This window comes from Miscanthus floridulus, chromosome 2 (genome assembly GCF_019320115.1).
Source record: "Miscanthus floridulus cultivar M001 chromosome 2, ASM1932011v1, whole genome shotgun sequence".
Taxonomy (NCBI): Eukaryota; Viridiplantae; Streptophyta; class Magnoliopsida; order Poales; family Poaceae; genus Miscanthus; species Miscanthus floridulus.
The window spans coordinates 127,243,472-127,264,308 of record NC_089581.1 but is presented as its reverse complement, the minus strand read 5'-3'; the positions used below and the strand labels follow the sequence as shown (position 1 = coordinate 127,264,308).

General features: G+C 43.2%; 1 protein-coding gene across 4 annotated transcripts; it reads right to left on the bottom strand.

Moving 5' to 3' along the window:
• Positions 1-12,134: 12,134 nt before the first annotated feature.
• LOC136529424 (probable 6-phosphogluconolactonase 1) lies at positions 12,135-17,640 on the bottom strand. 4 transcript variants are annotated; one of them, XM_066522516.1, is made up of 4 exons: positions 17,464-17,640; positions 15,730-16,009; positions 15,496-15,631; positions 12,135-13,342 (listed from the first exon to the last, which is right to left on the bottom strand). In XM_066522516.1, exons 2-4 carry the CDS (start codon positions 15,912-15,914, stop codon positions 12,830-12,832), a joined length of 834 nt encoding a protein of 277 aa, XP_066378613.1. In that variant the 5' UTR covers positions 15,915-16,009; positions 17,464-17,640; the 3' UTR covers positions 12,135-12,829. The 4 variants fall into 4 exon arrangements, with proteins under 4 accessions (XP_066378613.1, XP_066378598.1, XP_066378606.1 ...); XM_066522501.1 differs by having other exon boundaries at positions 15,730-16,040; positions 17,464-17,639; XM_066522509.1 differs by lacking the exon at positions 17,464-17,640 and adding an exon at positions 17,256-17,428 and having other exon boundaries at positions 15,730-16,040.
• Positions 17,641-20,837: the final 3,197 nt, after the last annotated feature.

The window sequence follows — 20,837 nt, the reverse complement described above, 5'->3', positions numbered from 1 at the left end:
CTGGAGAAAAGTGACCGGATGCTCCGATCAGTGGCTCGGCATCAGCTACAGTGACCGGACGCTGAACAAGTGAATCGACCGGACACACCTGATGGCATTGTTCATCAGTCCAACAACACACTCAGCAAGTGATCGAACGCTGGCGGCAAACCGACCGGACGTAGGACAGCAACAACAGCGTCCGATCGAGTACAGAGAGGTTCCAGAGTGGCGAACTTGCGACCGGACACGTTTGGTGGCAAGTGACCGGACTGCTGGCAGCGTCCGATCAGTTGTTCGCGGCTCCAACTGTCGAGACGACCGGACGCGTCCAATCAGGACGACTCTAGCGTCCGGTCAGTAGCAGAAAAGTGGGATTTCAGTCCCCAACGGCTACTTTCTCAGTGGGGCTTATAAATACAACCCCAACCGGCCATTTAGGTAAGTAGTGGAGCTGAGGAAAACATACCAAGGGTGTTGATACACCATTTTAGTGATCTCCACTTGCATAAGTGCTTAGTGTTTTATTAGGTGATTAGCGTAGGTGCTTTGCGAAGTGCTTAGGTTGATTAGACCTTCACTTATGCGCTTGCTCTAGGTTTAGGCCTAGTGTTTAGTGAGGTTTGCATACATCTTATCACTCGGTGCTTGCGAGCACCATTGTTGTATATCAGAGGAGCTTAGTAGTCTTACGAGATCACACCAACCGAGTTTGTGGTGTGGCCGCCACCATGTACCGAAGGGAATAAGGCCCGTGGACGTTTCGACTGAAAGCTTGATAGTGAAGACAGGTGGGGAGCATCCAGGGAGAGGCTTACCAGAAGGCACATCAGAGACCCACTTGCGTATGGAGAAGGCCCAAGGCTATCCACGGAGTTACCCGACCGGGAGCTTGGCCCTTGCGAGGGGCTCCAACTAGGACTAGGGGGAAGCTTGCGCGCTTCTTGATACCTCGGTAAAAATATCGGAGTCATCGACAGGAGTTTACATATCTCTACCTTGCTCTTTAGCTTCCGCATTTACATTATTTATATTACTCATTTTGTGGTAGAGATAGCAATACACAAGCAAAACCGTAGTTGTACATTTAGATAGTTTATCTATTGCATAGGTTTTGCTAGGGATTAGAAAAATATGCCATAGTTTTAGAGTTAGATTTTTAAGTTGCCTAATTCACCCCCCCCCTCTTAGGCGTCACGGCCCCCTTCAATTGTATTAGAGCTAGGTTGGCTCAATTTGGACCTTTGGCTTAACCACCGTTGAGCCGACGCTATTTAGAGTGGTTGGGATGGATACCTCTAGGCCTCCGCACTTTGACTGGCACTAACTTCCCTTACTATAGAGCTAGAATGGCTTGCTACCTTGAGGCGGTTGATTTGGGAGTTTGGAGAGTCACTCATGACGGAATGAAACCCATTAAGAATCCCTGATAAACCCACGAAGAGTGATGAAAAGGAAATTCATTTCAATGCTAAAGCAAAGAATTGCTTGTTTGAATCATTTAGCATGGATATGTTTAACCAAGTATTCACTTTAAATACGGCACATGAAATTTGGTTAAAACTTCAAGAGCTCCATGACTGGCACAAGTAATGTCCATGAGCAAAAGCATTATCTAGCTAAACAAAATTATGATTCCTTCGAAATGAATGATGATAAGCTTATTCGTGATATGTATTCTCGTTTGAATCTAATTATCAATGAGCTCCATTCTATAGGATTAACAAAGCTAGATGATGTGGACATCGTGAGGAAGATCATCTCCTGTGCTACCACAAAAGAAATATGCAAGCATCATCACCATCCTTCACAACATGGAGGACTTGAAGCACCATGACCCCTGACCATAGTCATTGGCAAGATAGTGGCATTTGAAATGTCACGCAAGATGGGTCAAGAAGAAGCCTCTTCATCAAGCAAAGGCAAAGCTCTTGCATGTGGCAAGAAAAAGAAGATGAAGGGCAAGCAAGTTGAGACAAACTCAAGCTCAAGCTCCTCAAGTGAAGAAGAAGAAGATGAGGATGATGATGAAGATTCAAGTGATGATGATCAATCTTCCTCCTCTACCTTCGACCTTGATGAAGAATCAATCAAACTTATCAACAAGGTGGAGAAGATGATCCAAAGGCTCAATGTCAAGGGTGTGCCCATCCAAATTCAAGATATCATCTTCATCAATCAAAGAAATGAGCAAAGAAAAAGAGGATGCTATGGATGCGGTGAGTTGGGGCACTTTGTGGAAGTTTGTCCAAACAAGCCCACACCCAAGGCAAAGAAGAAGGTGTGCAAGAATCAAGCCCTCACATCAATAAGGTCATGGGATGATTCTTCAAGTGAAGAAGAACACCATCACAAGAGGCGAGGACACAAGCACTCATCATCAAGCTCTTCACGTGTGTGCCTTATGGCACGAGGTAACGAAAGCTCATCCTCTAGTGAGAGTGATAGTGATGATGAAATGCCTTCTTATGAAGAAATTGTGCAACAAAATCTTAATTATGCTAAAGTTTGCACAAGTCAACAAAAGAAGCTCGAAAAAATAAAAGAAAAGCTAGATAGTTCACAAGTAGCCTACAAAACATTGCTTGAACAATATGAGAACATTGCTAATCTCAATGTTGAACTATCTACTAAAATTGAGCGACTTGAGGCTAGTGCAACAACAAATGCATGCACAATCAATGATCAGCAACTTGTAAAGAAAAATGAAAAATTAAAAGAAAAGTTAGCTAGCTCACAAGATGCTTATAAAAGTTTGCTTGCTAAAATAGAAACCATGTGCAAACATTGTGATGGGCTAACTAATAAAGTTGCTAATCTTGAAGCCGTTAGCACAACCCCCACCAAGGCATCTAAAAGGAAAAGTTCTATCATGTCTAAAAAGGATACCTCTACTTCTTGTAATGATTTATGTTTAGACTCACCTTTGTGCAACCAAGTTTGTGTTGAGAAAGTTATTGTAGATACATGCACACAAGAGGTTGCCAAGGAGAATGAGCAACTCAAGCAAGAAGTAGCTCGCCTCACCAAGGACTTGACTCAAGTGAAAGGTAAGGTGAAGCAAGCCCAACTTCATCAAGATAACACCATCAATGGAGTAAGAAGCTTGATGAAGGACAAACCATGGTTTGCTACGTGTGCCACAAGGAATGCCACAAGTCCTATGAGTGCAAGGTGAAGAATGAGGAAGGAGCAAAGAAGAAGGAGAAAAAGCGAACAAGCAAGCTCTCCAACTCCTACACCAACAAGGTGGACAAGATGGCCTCCACACCATACTTGCTAAAGAAGAAGAAAAATAACAAGGTGGTGGCCATCAAGGTAAACAAGCAAGCCAACAATAGGGTCAAATGTTTTTGGGTGCCAAAGGAAATCATCTCCAACATGAAGAGCACCAAAAAAGTTTGGATCCCAAAAGGGAAGTGAGAAGTCCAATGGACTTAGGGGAATTTGGAGACTTGGCAAAGTATGGGTGCATTTCATGGGGTGCATCATGATGGACAAAATCATTGCCAAGTGGGTTAGTGAATACTATGGACCCAAATTCCCCTTCCCATGTTAGGTAACTAGATTCAATTTACTTCAATTGGTATTAGATTTAAATTTTCCTACAATTGGAATCTTTTAGCATCTAGTTACTCTTCATGTCTAGGTTTGCATTTGCATTCTTATATATTTTGTCATGCATACACTAGGTATTTCATATGGTAGGCTTGCTCGGTTTCATTCTTATTCCTTGGAGCAATCCTACATGGTTTAAAATTGTTTAGGAGCACGGCACATAGCTTTTCCTTTAATTGTTCATCTAATATGTGCCAAAGTCCAAATTGTAGATAATTTCTCCCGAATATCGCCTTCGAAAATGACTCTCACATTCATGTGATATCATCTTTCAAGTGGTATTTTTTATTCTAAAATCAATGTGCATGTTTCCTACAAGTATTCCATACTTGTGTGCACAAATTTAGGGAGAGGTTACTCTATAAGTTGGATGCTTTGAGACTAACACATTTTCAAGCTTATCATGTGTGTAGTAGTCTCATTGCAAGGAAAATGGAGTCCCCAGAGTTAAGCATCATACTTCAAATATCCACCACCGATTGCAAGTGGTAGAAATCAAATGTGGTATTTCTAAACCAATATCATCATGTTGATTTTATTTTGATATTTATATGCTTTCTCCGAGCATTATATAGATTAAATTCCCTTATGCAATACTTTGCCAATTATGCATATGCTTTGCCTTCTATCATATGTATGCATATATTTAGGGGGAGCTTAGTCTATATAATGTGAGAGTCAAATTTTGTGATCTATTTCACTCTACACACAAAGGATCACAAAGTTTGACCCTCCCTTGTGCTACTAATGTCTTCCTTTTTGGTGTTTGATTGCAAAGGGGGAGAATTTAGAGGACCAAAAGCAAGCATTAATTTGTAGTAATGGTCCGAGAAAGGGAGGATAGTGGATTATGGATTAGCCTATGTAATGGGGAGAATTTGTAGGAAGCAAGTCTTAAATCCACAATACTACATGGGGACATTTGCAAAGGGCAAGATGAGTACTTATGTAGACTTACAAGTAGTATCTATTAGCATCATATAATCTTGCCCCTTGCATTGCATCCTAGCAAGTAGATAGGTTTTAAATTCAATTTTTTTATTATTTGCTTGCTTTGGTCATGTTGTCATCAATCACCAAAAAGTGGGAGATTGTAAGGAAAATAGACCCTAGGCCCATTTACTTTGGATTTTGGTGTTTGATGACCAACACAACCAAATTGGACTAATGAATTTGCAAATAATTATTTTGTAGTTCAATAGGGTGCAAGACATGACTTGGACGAAGGTGACGTGATGATCCAAGGATCAACACCACAAGCAAGACCATTTTCAATAGGGTGCAAGACATGACTTGGACGAAGGCGACGTGATAATCCGAGGATCAACACCACAAGCAAGACCTTAGGAGCACAAGAGAAGACCCAAGATATCAAGCAAAGTCCAAGTACAAAGATAGGAACCAAGCCGTATGCAAGATCAGGAAGAAACGAGCTCATAGAAGTGACCGGACGCTGGAGAAAAGTGATCGGACGCTCCGATCAGTGGCTTGGCATCAGCAGCAGCGACTGGACGCTGAACAAGTGAATCGACTGGATGCACCGATGGCACTGTTCATCAGTCCGACAACACACTCAGCAAGTGACCGGACGTAGGACAGCAGCGTCCGATTGAGTACAAAGAGGTTCCAGAGTGGCGAACTTGCGACTGTACACATCCGGTGGCAATTGATCGGACGCTGGCAGCGTCTGATCAGTTGTTCATGGCTCCAACGGTTGGGATGACCGGACGCGTTCGATCAGGACGACTCTAGCATCTGGTCAGTAGTAGAAAAGCAGGATTTTATCTCCAATGGCTACTTTCTCAGTGGGGCTTATAAATACAACCCCCAACCGGCCATTTGGTAAGTGTGGAGCTGAGGAAACATACCAAGGGTGTTGATACACCATTTTAGTGATCTTCACTTGCATAGTGCTTAGTGTTTTATTAGGTGATTAGCGTATGTGCTTTGAGAAGTGCTTAGGTTGATTAGACCACCACTTATGCGCTTGCTCTAGGTTTAGGCCTAGTGTTTAGTGAGATTTGCATACCTCTTATCACTCGGTGCTTATGAGCACCATTGTTGTACATTGGAGGAGCTTGTAGTCTTGCGAGATCACACCAACCGAGTTTGTGGTGTGGCCGCCACTGTGTACCAGAGGGAACAAGGTCCACGGCGTTTTAGCCGGAAGCTTGATAGTGAAGACGACGGGGAGCATCTGGGAGAGGCTTACCGAAAGGCACGTCGGAGACCCACTCGCGCGTGGGGGAAGTCCCAAGGCTGTCCACGGAGTTACCCGACCGGGAGCTTGGCCCTTGCAAGGGATTCCTTACGAGGGGCTCCAATGAGGACTAGGGGAAGCTTGCGCACTTCTCGATACCTCGGTAAAAATACCGAAGTCGTCGACGGGAGTTTGCATATCTCTACCTTACTCTTTAACTTCCGCATTTACATTATTTGTATTACTCCTTTTGCGGTAGAGATAGCAACATACTAGCAAAACCATAGTTGCACATTTAGATAGTTTATCTATTGCATAAGTTTTGCTAGGGTTAGAACAAGAGGCCATAGTTTAGAGTTAGATTTTTAAGTTGCCTAATTCACCCCCCCCCTCTTAGGCGTCATGGCCCCCTTCAATGAAGAGAAACTAAATCTCCCCTAGATGGAGCCTAAAGGTCCGTTTGGAAGTGAAAGGTCCTAAAGGCTCGAGGAGGTGAATAGTCTATAAAAAATTTCTACAACAACACTAAGCAAAGCGGTTAGACAATTATAAGGCGAAGCAAGTTTTGTGCTAGCCTACTAAAAATGTAAGCCACCTACCACAATTCTAGTTACTATAGTCTCTAAGCACACAAAGGGTTATGTCACTACCACTAAGTTAGTGAGCTCTCAAAGACTAACTAAAGAGCCTCACTAACCACTAGACAAGACACAAGCTAGCTCTCAAAACTAATTACACTAAAGAGTTTAGCTACACTAGGAAATGTAAATACAAGAGCAAGGTAGTGAAGTTATACAGCCATGGCAAGAGACAATCAATCAATCATAATGAAATCCAATGAAATCCTCGGAGACAATGATGACACAAGGTTTTTCACCGATGTTCACTTGCTTGCCGGCAAGCTAGTCTCTGTTGTGGCGATTCACTCACTTGGAGGTTCACGCACTAATAGGTGTCACATGCCTAACCCGCAATCGGGTGCCGCACAACCAACACAAGATGAGGATCACACAAGCCATGAGCAATCCACTAGAATACCTTTTGGCTCTCCGCCGGGAAAAGGTCAAGAACCCCTTATAATTACCACGATCGGAGCCGGAGACAAGCACCTTCCTCCACTCGATGATCCTCATTGTACCAAGCCATCTAGGTGGCAGCAACCACCAAGAGAAACAAGTGAATCCTGCAGCGAAACACAATCACCAAGTGCCTCTAGATGCAATCACTCAAGCAATGCACTTGGATTCACTCTTAATCTCACAAAGATGATCAATCAATGATGGAGATGAGTGGGAGGGCTTTGGCTAAGCTCATAAGGTTGCTATGCCAATGCAAATGGCCAAGAGAGTGAGCTATAGCTATCCATGGGGTATAAATAGGAGCCCCCATGAAATAGAGCCATTGGGCACCATGGGCATCTCACTGCGGGCCGACCGGACGCGCCAGTCAAAGGTGACCAGACGCACGTTGAAAGGTCCTAATGGCTAGAGGGGGGTGAATAGCCTATTAAAAATTTCTACAACAACACTTAACAAACCGATTTGATAATTATGAGGCAAAACAAGTATTGTGCTAGCCTACTAAAATAGCAAGCCACCTACCATAATTCTAGTTTATATAGTTTCTATCCACACAAAAGCTATGACACTACACTAAGTTAATGTGCTCTCAAAGGCTAACTAAAGAGCCACACTAACCAAACTAACAAGCTCTCACAACTAGCTACACTAAAGAGCTTGACAACTAGTTTGCGGTAAAGTAAAGAGAGTGAGCAATTTGTTTATACCGCCGTGTCGAGGAAGGAGCCAATCAATCACAAGAATGAATACCAATGAAGACCAATCACCTCGGAATCAAATGATGAACATAATGATTTTTTACCGAGGTTCACTTGCTAGCCGGTAAGCTACTCCTCGTTGTGGTGATTCACTCACTTGGAGGTTCACGCGCTAATTGGCTTCACACGCCAAACCCTCAATAGGGTGCCGCACAACCAACACAAGATGAGGATCACACAAGCCATGAGCAATCCACTAGAGTACATTTTGGCTCTCCGCTGGGGAAAGGCCAAGAACCCCTCACAATCACCACGATCGGAGCCAGAGATAATCACCACCCTCCGCTCGATGATCCTCGCTACTCCAAGCCATCTAAGGTGGCGACAACCACCAAGAGTAACAAGCGAATCCCGCAGCGAAACACGAACACCAAGTGCCTCTAGATGCAAACACTCAAGCAATGCACTTGGATTCTCTCTCAATCTCATAAAGATGTTGAATCTATGATGGAGATAAGTGGGAGGGCTTTGGCTAAGCTCACAAGGTTGCTATGTCAATGTAAATGGCCAAGAGAGAGAGAGCTTGAGCTGGGCATGGGGCTTAAATAGAAGCCTCCATGAAATAGAGCCGTTATACCCCTTCACTGGGCACAACACGGGGTGACCGGACGCTCCGGTCATATCAACCGGATGCTGGACCTCAGCGTTTGGTCACGCGATGCGTGCCACGTGTCCCCTCTCTTCAAATGTTGATCGCCCGATCTCAACGATCAAGTGATGACCGAACGTAGTAGCTCAAAGTGACCGGACGCTGAACCCCAGCGTTCGGTCGTTTCTAGTAAGCATCTAGAGACGACTTTTCATGATCGGACACGTCCGGTCATGCTCGATCGGACACACCCAATGTCCGGTCACTCGGCGACTCCTCTGTCCACTGCCACGTCAGTAGGACCGGACGCACCCTGTCAGCGTTCGGTCACTGAGTGACCCAGCGTCCGGTCAGAGACTGACGCTACGCGCCCTCTGTTGCCACTAACCAGACGCACCGGTCCAACCAAGACCAGCGTCCGGTCACTTACAGTGACCTTCATCTTTTCTGTCTAGGGTGCCAGTGGTACAGTCGGACTTTCCGCACTCTATGGGCGGACACTCCGCTGGTGAAGTTCCTAACCCTTGCTCAAATGTGCCAACCACCAAGTGTATCACCTTGTGCACATGTGCTAGCATATTTTCACAAACATTTTCAAGGGTGTTAGCACTCTACTAGACCCTAAATGCATATGCAATGAGTTAGAGCATCTAGTGGCACTTTGATAACCATATTTCGATACGAGTTTCACCTCTCTTAATAGTACAGCTATTAAACCTAAATGTGATCACACTCTCTAAGTGTCTTAATCACCAAAACAAAATAGCTCCTACCATTTATACCTTTGCCTTGAGCCTTTTGTTTTTCTCTTTCTTCTTTTCAAGTTCAAGCACTTGATCATCACCATGGCATCACCATTATCATGTCATGATCTTCATTTGCTTCACCACTTGGAATGTGCTACCTATCTCATTATCACTTGATAAACTAGGTTAGCACTTAGGATTTCATAAATTTACCAAAACCAAACTAGAGCTTTCACACGCGCCAGCGTCGGATCACCCGATGAGCGCCATGTGGCCCCCTCCTTCAAACCTGCACCGCTCGATCTCAACGGTCGACTCGCCCGCGCTCGCGCTTAAGTTACGACCAGACGCACCACGCCATGACTTGATGCAGCCACCCGACGTCCGATCCTCATGCGCCCGTGCACAGCCAGTCAGTGACAGGACGCGTTGTTCCCTTCGCCTGACATTGTGCCACCGCGCGTCAGGTCAACTCCAGAGAGGTTCCAAAGCCATCCAAACATGACCGGACGTGTTAGGTCAACGATGATCGGACGCACCCCAGCGTTCGCTCATTCCTTCCTCGTAAAAAAGCTTGCGTCAACGTACGTCATACACGACCGGACGCACCTCCATTGCGTCAGGTCACTTCTTGCGCCAGCGTCCGATCAGAGACCGTCGCTACACTCTTCACTGCACCGATGACCGAACACGCCAAACCCCGAGTCCGGTCACTTCGTGACCAGCATCCGGGCAGAGAAAAATAGCTCCTCCACTTCACCAACTTCTCCACCCTTGCTCAAATATGCCAACCACCAAGTGTTTTACCTTGTGCACGTGTGTTAGCATATTTTCACAAACATTTTCAAGGGTGTTAGCATTCACTAGAATCTAAATGCATATGCAATGAGTTAGAACATCTAGTGGCACTTTGATAACCGCATTTTGATATGAGTTTCACCCCTCTTAATAGTACGACTATTGATCCTAAATGTGATCATACTTGCTAAGTGTCTCGATCACCAAACCAAAAAGCTCCTATCAAATTTCACCTTTGCCTTGAGCTTTTTGTTTTTCTCTTTCTTCTTTTCCAAGTTCGAGCACTTGATCATCACCATGGTCACACCACCATCATCATGATCTTCATTGTTTGCTCCACCACTTGGAATGTGCTACCCTACTCATGATCACTTAGAGTACAATGGTTAGCACTTAGGGTTTTATCAATTCACCAAAACCAAACTAGAGATTTCAGGTAGCCTTACCACCCTTTACTTTGCATGGCTAGACAAGAAACTCAACTTTTGGTATCTTTGTTGATTTGCTCTCCCATTAAAAGGATATAGGAACCGGCTAGAGGGGGTGAATAGCCGATGACCACTAAAAACTAAAGACACTAAGGCAATTTTGATTAGAAACACAAATGACCATAATAGTGCTACTTCAATTCTAGCTAAAGGTTTGTGGCCTACTATGACAAGAGAGATAAATTCAATTCTAGGAATGTAAAGAACACAATAATAAGTGCAAAAAATAAATTGAGCTCAAGCATAAAGATGACATGATATACCCTCGTGGTATCGGTGACTTACTGATCAGCGGTCACCCCTAGTCCATGTTGAGGTGAGCTCTTGGTTCACCGCTCCTCTACCAATCTTCCAACACAGCAAGGTTGTCTCGGTGCCTTGAGCTCTTGATCTTGAGCAGGTTAGAAAAACAAGAAACTACTCAGTACCTCTTTTCTACTAGAGGCGCTCTTTGCCTCCTCCAATAAGGATGAGCGCAATAGTCCCTCACAAATCCTACTCAGGAGCACCAACACAATCTTCTTGTTGAGCTTCAGGGAGTCCACACACATCAAAGTCGTCTAGGTGGTGGCAGCTACCGAGAGTAACAAGAAATCCCACTTGCTCAACAATCTTATAGTGCTACTCAATGCAATGTACAAGATGTTGATATCACACTCAAATGATGAAAAGCAAATCAAGTATGTGATTGGAAATACTGAGCTCAAGTATGTGTGTGAGGCTTGCCAAGTTTCCAAGAGAGCGCCCATGCGAAATTCATGGTTTGACTTCGGTAATTGAGCGACAACCTTAGGTGGAATGATGTGTTTTATGTGAGATGGATAGGTACTTAGTCCCCACACACACACACTAGGTTGAGCAAGTCATGAAAGCCATAGAGGAGAGATGGCTTATGCATGTGATGCAAGTGCTCAACTAATGAAGATGAAGGAGCTTACTGAATATGAGACATGACATAGTCTGATATAGCTAGGTGGAGAAGATCAAGGTGAGGCTTGGTTGTGAAGGACCGGTTGCGAGAGTAAAGGGCAAGGTAGAGGCTCGGGGCACAATGTCAAGACGGTGAAGAGCGAGTAGAGGGCTTGGCGCCGATGGACCGAGGCAACAGTAAAGAGAAAGCAAAGTTGTACTCGATGGACCAATAAGACCATGTGAAGCTGTGAAGTGGATCATATCATTCATTTCAGGAGATGCTCGTAGTAGGGGCAGTGGTAGAGGGAGAGGGGTTGAGTAGGGCCTGACACCCCCAAGGTTCTAGTGCCCCACAGTGCTCCCCTTAATTACTTAGTTAATTTCTAGCTTTTTAGTTAATAATGCTAATTAGAGTTTAATTGTTTGTTCTTTCTTTCTAATAGTCTCTAATCCCATCTATATAATGTAGGATTAGTCTTTCTATTATCTTTTTTATTTATTTTGTTCTTCGTATGGTATAATTCAAATTGGCTAGTTAACAAATGTAATTAGTGCTTGGCTTGTTTGTTCTCTCTTCGTATTGATCTCCAATGACATCTGTATTTAAACGCACCCCAATATCTAAATCCTGGCTACACCCCTGCATAGGGATAGGATGGGAATAGGATGTGTTGAGTTCACACGCACATGTATAAGTGTCTGTGTCTATAATGTATATTAAAAAAACTGTTTTGTTTTTGAAAACTTCTGACAGGATTATGGCGAATATATTGATAGGAGAGGAACGGTATGTTGATATGCAACCAGCTACGAGGCATGATTTCATGATTTGTACTAGCAAATAGGTGGCAAGAACAGCGAAGTCATTTTTGCCCCAGCTTACACCACAAAATTCCATGTGGTAACAACGCAGCATTCTGCAGTAACCCTACGAAATAATCATTCCAAGCAACAATATTTTTGCACAATTGGAACAGAGCAAATACTGAATACAACTTAATCGAAATAATACATTCTCAGGGGTCCGGGAATGTCCATATAAGAATACAAATACTTATGTATATGTGCTAAATCGTGCGAAGGCATGGTCATGAAAAAATATATTTGCTAGTACAAAATAGGAAGCCTCGAAAACCGTCACAAAAAGGAATCTGATTTCAGCTAGGATAAAACTGACAACACACTTAAATTGGACCATATGTTGCGACCAATATATGGTCGAACTTAGCTACTCTGATATATATTGGTCAAAATTAGCTACTCTGATATGAGGTCTCGACAATTAAAAACACAAATTGCTTCACTCTTGGCCACATCCAACTGCAGAAGACATGGAAATTTCCGACTCTGAAGAAATCAGAGAGTAGGGTTCGCAAAGGTAGCGCCCAGTCCGCATGTCTCAAGGTACAGAACTTCTCCCGCCAACTACATGAACAACTCTTCATTCAGAGCAAAAATGATGTCTAACTCCGCGGCTTGTCTTTTTTCAAGTGTGGGAGTCAGACATCCTTTTTTACTACTGAATGAAGAGTTATTCATGTAGTTGACGGATTTGGATGGAAAAAGTTCTATACCTTGAGACATGCTAGACTGGGCGCTACTTTTAAGAACCCTACTTTGATTTCTTCAGAGTCGAAAATTTCCATGTCTTCTACAGTTGTCTCAGTACCCTTGGTGCTCGTAAGCACCATTTGCAGCCTCAAGAGATGAAGCAGCGGCCTCGTCCAGAAACCATACCAACTTCCCATCAGTTGGTTGAACCATTCCAGCCGGTATTGTTTTAGCATCTGGGCCTTCTTGACAGTCAGAAATGGAAAAAGACACAGCGTTTGCCCTGTCTTCTCCGGTGGCAACTATGGCGATGTTTGATGCTGAGTTTATCACAGGAAGGGTGAAGGTAATCCTCTCAGGTGGAGGCTCTGGAGAGTCAGTGATGTAGGTGACCCAGTCGTTTTTCAGCTCAAGCGCTGGATGGTTGGGGAACAATGAGGCTACATGCCCGTCAGGACCAATGTTCAGAAGAATAAGGTCAAATTTGGGGCAGTCGTTGATCACTGAGACTCCAACTTTCTGAACCTTGACCAGCTGCCGGATTACAAATTCATAGTCAGTTGCTGCCTCTTCCACCGTTGCATTGTCGTTGATGGAGTAGACATGACCATGAAGAATAGGCACCTGCCAGTCATTCACATGTAACTCATGGTTATTGGTTTACCCAAAGGAAATGCTTGGTAATGTGTGGTAATAAACAAAATGAAAGATATACATGATCCACATAGTAGAGGCAAATGCAGTTAGAAAGGTGGAGAAATAATGCATATTACTTCAACATGACAATAGAGATGTTCAGTGAAGCATCACTACTTGTTTATACACTCACTTTTAGCATCCTGCTTCAACAACTGTAAGAAAGTGTCAACTTAATAAGGCCTAAATATGCATATGAACTCATGTGCCTATTTTAACCAATCATTCATCCAGCAACTATCAGTGGCAAAGTGTGATCGGATGAGGATGACAAGCAATTTTCAGTTAAAAAGGTAATCCAGAATTTAATGTACGCTCCTTGAGTTCACTATCATGCTAGTTCTGGATGAGATCCACTGACAAACATCAATCCTATCCTGATAAAGTTTATATTTGATAACAATTGTTGGGCATAACATAACAATAGAAAGATGTGTCAAGATTCTTTCGTGGGGGTCGAAAGATATGCGAAGATGCCATAAGCAGCTGCCAATCCAAGAGTAGTTGGAACAATAGTAGGTAGGCAGCCTTAATGTGGCTTAATTATTCAGAAAAGGATTTTGCATGAGCTGTACAAATGACAGACTAGGCCCATCCTAAGTCAAACAAAACCATAGGTCTGACAAAAAACAGCTTTCATGGTACACCAAACAAATGAACATAATGAACAGGTACGACCCAAATTTATTGCGAAAAATAGGTAAGTAAAAAACTATATTTCAACTTACAGAGCATGGTAGCTATTTTTCCAAACAGATTGCACCAGATCAAAGCACAAAGACTGACATCATTTTGGTGTGCTCCCAATGCATTGATGCAACTAAAAATGGATTTTGTGAAAGATGAAATTGAAGTGACTTGGTTCAGAAACAAAGTTAGTACTGGCAATATTCATATTTTATAGTAAAACTCAACAGGTACTATCCTTTCCTGGTTACTACTAGCAACCACACAAAGTGCTAGACTGGGGCGGATCCAAAGGGGGGGCTGGGGGGGCTCCAGCCCCCCCTAATGGCTTGATTTCATCACTAATCACTGTAGCAAAAGCTTGATTTCACCATTAAATCTTCATGCAAATCAACATCTCCATTGTTTTAGCCCCCCCCTTATCCCGCATCGTGCATCCGCCAGTTTACAATGTTGCTTTCAGTTTAAACTTTATCTCAAATATTAGTGCTAGCTCTGTCTGTTAATTCTTGAGTATCTACATCCCTAGCACATACCAGTACCAACACAAATAAAATAAAATATATGTTTCTAGATCTAAAGAAACAGAAAAATAAGCACTGTCTTTGAATGTCATATTGTGTGATTACTATCGTACTATTGTAATATGAACCTGCATTTTTCCATAATCAAATGTATTGCAAACAGTCCTTTTCTATTTTTTTTTTAAAAACACACCATTCACACTATCAACCAATAGCCATCCAAATCATCTTAAAGTAAATTTTACAAACTCTGCTCACCAAATTCAGAAATACCACGCTAAAATATTTTTGGACTTACAAAATCAAATTAGTTTTATTAAATTATCCATGGAATAAGTTCGGATTGTCCATTTATTTGAACAGTTGAACTTATAAATGTTAATATGTTTTTCTTGAAAGTTGGTTAAAAGTTAAACAGAAGATTGACTTCGGACAAAGCCAAAGTGCGATATAGTTTGGAGCGTCAAAATGGTATTCCTTGTAATCATGGAGGGGCATACTTCAGATATGTATATTTATTTACTTCAGATATATTTATTCCATCAAAATAACTTGGTGGAATTGCGAAACCTACCAATTTCTGTCTGTTCAATGTATCTGCAAAACTAATCAAAGTCGTTGACTTTACTAATATCTTGCCCATGGTAGAAGAATTCAAGAAGAACAGTTAAAATAAGTGATATGATTTTGTTGCAAGCAAAGCAAGATCAACTGTAGTAAAACATAAGAAGAATGAAAGTTGGTGGACACATAAGCTCTGTGAAATAAAGAACAGATGCAACAAATACATGAACTTAGCATATATCCTGTTGTGATTTGTAGACTTAGTGCATGCAAAATAAACAAAGGACATATATTAAGTTGATATACCTTGGAGATAAATTCTTCCTTTGTTAACTTGTAGTTACTGTCTGCATGGTTCTTTGCCACCGCACGTTCTTCGACCCAGAAGATGTACCATTTAGACCAATCAAGGGTCTTGTTGTATGGCGCATCACAGAGCTTCCTTTTCAAGGAAAAAAAAAACAGTTCGGACTTCAGAGGGAGATACAAGAATATGCATACTGAGTTGCAGATTTATTGGAAGAGTGGAGACAGCGTTACCGCATATGTCTGACAAGGGGGCCTCCAGAAAGGGCAATAGCAAAGTATCCTCTTTCCTTAACTGAAATTTCTGAAGCTTGTGAAATAAACTCTGCCAGATCTGTTGCCATCTCGTCTGAACTCTCGAATACCCTTATTTCGCAGTTCTGCTTGGTTTCATAGGAGGCCATGATTTCACTCTCCATGGTTTTGTTTAGGCTTGAACTTATCAAGTTATTGTTCCAACTTCCAATAGAACACGCCTATGGTTTAGCAGGGCATTCCAGAAGGCCAAGTCCAACTGGCATTTCAAATATCTTAAAATGAAGAATCTGCCAAAATATGGAATAAACAAGGTATGCATTATGGATCTACTATCTCAAGCTACGTTTCATCTGGAAGCAAATTGTTCTTATCTCTGGTTACATTGTTTTAATAAAAAATTCTGTGCACAGTTCTGCAACAGCAGTTCTACCATTTAGCGCGAGTGCCAGTGAAGAGAAGACAGACATATAGTTTTAAGCTGTCAAATTTTAGGTTTGACGATTCAAAGATGTTTGGCTAGAAAGAACTGTTTAAATATGACCATCTATGCAGGGGACAGTACTCTGTATCTCAAAACTCAAACTCCCAATATGTTGTAGAAAGATCTCAAACAAAAATGACACCCCAATTCTGTAGAATGAACAATTCAGCCTGGCAAGTACAAATCATGGTCATACCACTAAAATAAAAATCTAAACATATCAGGCCGCTTAAAGTCCAGCTATGAGGATGAAATCTCTGTGGGGAAAAATCTTTAAATACTTCAAGGATATAAGAAATAAGAAGGTAGATCTAGTAATATCACAAAATCAGCAGTACTCTCTTCTGAGCAAATAGCATGTAAAAAAAAAGAATCTTCTTTATCGTTTAACTCATGCCAATCAGTGAAGGTGAAAAGCAGAGCAGGACCCGGAATGGAAAGACAGGGAGCAAAGGGAAACGGAAGGTGCCTGCCAGTGCAAGCTCTCGCAGCCAGCCATCATTTGGGCCAAAACCAATTCAAAGATTCCAACCTTTTTGTTCTCGGAATCACAACAAAAGCATCCAAATTCCAAAGGGGCAGGACCCAAAAGCTGAGAACCCGTGAGCAAAGAAAATTCCCTTCACTTTACTACTGGCACAGTACATACATGTTTGGTATGGAAGCAACAAAGGTAAAATGAGAAACGCTGAGCTTGCAACTGCCATTGCTTCAAGGAAAATGAGCACACACGGATGGATGGATCGAGCTGACACAACAAGGACGAGGAGAAATCTCAAACAAAAATTTCCCCAAATAAAGGAACTTCCAACCAGTCAAGTAAAGATACACTAATCAACCAGCATTATCTCCAACACCCCAGCAGTTTAACCACACTCCACAGAGTCTATGCAGCAATGCAGCAGCAGGCAAGAACACAATTGCGAGTGCTTCTTGGTTCTTCCGGCCCAGATCAAGAAGCAGTCCCAAGATCACAGCTAGAGATGAAAAGAACCCCCAGACCAGACCCCAAGAACCCTACCTGTGCCAAGCGTTTGCCTCCCCTCCTCCCTTGTTGTACCCAGGGCCGCAAGAGAACAGAGCGCAGAAGAAGAATAAAAGAAAGCCAGGGGGGACAAGAAAGCAGGCATGAGTGCCCTTCTTGAGTTTGGGCATAATTTTTACATGGAGAAGGAGAAGAAAGAATCGGAGAAAGGCAGCGGGTGACATCACGCAGCAAGAGGACGAACCTTATTTTAATCCGGAATTTCAAAGCGGATTTCTTCTTGTTTTCTTGTGGCGTCTCTGTCTCTGCCCTAGCGGCCTGTGCCTGCCTGACCTTGGGAGCTGGGAGTAAAGAAGGAACTCTGGGCTGGGGGTCCTAGCTGATGCTGCTGCTGCAGCTGCCGCTGCCGCTGCACCCGTACGTGCGGGTGCGCTGATCCTTATCTCCCCACCCACAGGCCACAGGGCACAGGATTCTCCAGAAGGAGCTTCTCATCTCGCCTCGCTGGACTGCGATGAATGGCTGAATGCTGCACTTGTTTTTCAAGTGTCATTCAGAACAGAGAACACTACTCCTAGCGTATTTCTGTAGGGTTTGTGAAATACGGACTTTTAACAGGAGTTCTGTGTAAATTTTATAAGAATCAGTTCATATTTCTTAGGGTTTGGGAAATAGAAAGGATGGCGTGTTCCAAAAATTTTGCGGGACTTTGGGAGAAAAGAATTGCGTGTTCCAAAAAGACCATAGTCAGGTCAGATTGAGTAAATAAGTAGGAATAAATTGTTAAATTGGACACAAATTACCCATTAATTTATATTTGTGAAAATACTCCCTCCATGTTCGTAAAAGAAAGCCTTTTAGACAAGGCTTGGGTTTGGAAATATAAATCATGAATACTCCCTCTTTACCGAAAAGAAAGTTGTTTTAGCTTTCAAAAACTGTCCCTTAAAGAGTGTCGTTTGACGTTGTCTTCTAGGTCGTACACCTACCCCTGCCATGGTTCAGCTACTTGTCTCACCACTCATTGGTGGAGACACTACCAGAGTGAGAGAGCTTGAACGACGTGAAGGTGGAGCAATCATGGTAAAAGTAGGGCTATGCCTGTCATTGTTGTTCTTTCTCGGTACTCCTCCAAGATCCCATAATGACCCTCTTTTATAGACGGAGGGAGTAACTTTTAAGTTGTTGAGTTTAAAAATGTAAAAATTATACTAATAGATTTGTCTTGAAAAATACTTTCATAAAAATATACACATCTCACTTTTTAATAAATATTTTCATAAAAATAAGAAGTCAAAGTTATGCTTTGGAGAACGTATCGCTGTTCAAAATGACTTTTTTAGAACATGGAGGGAGTAATAAGAAAGTCGAACTCTACGACTTTACAGAACCAAATTCATACAAAATTTTAGCCCTCTCCATTTTTTTGTGAAAATATCAAGAGCAGTGACCTCCAAAGTTCTCACTACGTGGATTGCCAATATGTTCTGTGCAAGTTGCCTACACGTTGTCACCGTCGTTAGTTTGCGATTTATGGCCGTGCGGCCCATTGTCCTGAACGCGTTGGCCGTTTCCCCCATCGTCCTGTAGCCCATGCACGTTTGTGAACCGAGTTGACAACCACGTCCCACCACGGCAGCGACGAGCCATGCCATGCCTGTCTTCCCTTGTTCCTCTGGCGCTGTGGTCGTCGGACCCGTGCCTTCAATTCACCGTAGTGGAGCCACCTCGGTCTAGTTAACCCCGTCCACGGCTTCGCGGCGTAGTCAGCCAACCACCCGACCCCAGCTCGTAGTGAGCATTGTTGTGCCACGCTCCAATTTGGATCTTTCCCCTTGTCGGGTTGTTAAGACCGTCGTGGCACGTGTCGAAGGCAAAGTCCCCAATCCAGTGATGCTCGCTTCAATTCGTTGCACCGCCACCTTCGCCTCCACCTGTTAATCACCCTGCACACCTTTGCCTAATCGCTACCACCACCTAGCCACCCCTGACGCAGCCTTGCCACTATCGTGCGCCACCGTACCGTCCGTGCGCACGCGGCCAGCTTGGCTCGGGCCACCTCCGGTCGAACCGCCACCTCTTCTAGGCCCGTGGTGAGTGCCTGGAGCTCACTTGATGTCCTATTTGCCTCGGCGTTGTTGTAGCTCACCGAAACATCACCGTTTTCAGTGCAGGAGCTCCACCACCGTGGTCCGGCCTCGCTGCGGTGTCTCGGCTCGCGTTTCCTTTGCCCAGTGCCTCGCATTCACGCCTTAGAAGGTATTAGCTCCATAGATAGGGAGGGGAGGGCCTGGTGTGGCCGGCGTAACCGCCCGATGCCAGCGCCGCCGCGCCGGTGCACGCGCAGAAGGGCCGAGGGTATGGCCATGGTAAAGGAGAAAAGGGGGAGGGGGTGGAATTGTAAGTTAGCTGACTGCTAGAATAGTACGCTTAGTTCTCACGCTATTACCGAGTAGTCCAAGGGCATTTTTGCAAGATGACCAGCGCATGCGGGCCTCCCCGTCGTAGGCCGTCATCGTCTGGCTAGGCCGCGCCCCCGCGTGGGCCGCGCTGTGCGTCGTGTGCGCGCGCGTTGCGCCGAGCTAGGCCAGGCCGCTCGCGTTTTGGGCCGTGCGGTAGAATTAGGTTTTCTATTTTCTAGTAAGGTAATAACTGCTTATTCAATTTGGTTTTGAGCTGAACTTTGATAAATTATAGTAAATCTTATAGATGTCCAAAAATAGTGAAACAAGATTTATTAGGTTCACAAAAATGACATCTATCTGTTAGTGTAGTTAGTTTACAGTTAGCTATAATAATGATAGGTTCATAAATTCGATTTAGAAAGCTTAGTATTACTTAGCTTAATATTTATAGAAATTTTTGTGGCAAATCGGTGATAGCTTTAGCCATGAAATATTTACAGTAGATTCATTAGATTATTATGTACTCACTATAATTTTTGTAGCACTAGAGTAGGATGATAGATAGAGTAGCTAGTACTCCCTGTTTAATCATATATAGAGTAAATTGGTATTAAGAGTAAGAATACCTTTAGTTGCGAAGATAATATATGTCATGCGGTATACTTGTTAGTGTTAACAGTAGGTAACTTAGCACCTCAGTCAGTAGAACTCACTTAGTAGCTTGATAGATGTATTTTTATTTTAAGAGTTGTTGTTGCCGTATTACTAAGTGTTGCATCATCATTTCATACATGTAGATCACAAGTTGGTTGAGTTCGTGCCCATGGACGAACAGGACTACGAGGAGGCCATTGAGGAGTACGAGGAGATCCTCATGCAGGAGGGAGCCCCGAAGCCTTTTGGTGCTGACTTTGTTGACCCACCGCCTACCCAAGGTAAGCCCTGGTGCATAACCCTTATTTTAAATGATCACTGAATATATATGATGTGCATTTACGTTACAGGCATTTTATGGAAACTACATGCATAAATATATCTACCTATGAGTCCTACTAGTATAGGTCGAGTAGCTGCTATGCTCAGGGTATCGGTAGCGTGAGTAACATGTCGTTACTCATAATAGGTGATAATTATGATTACTCATGATAAAATAGTGGAAAGAAAAATGGTGATCAGACATGGATATGATTTGGGTACTGGTGGGTGTAAGAGG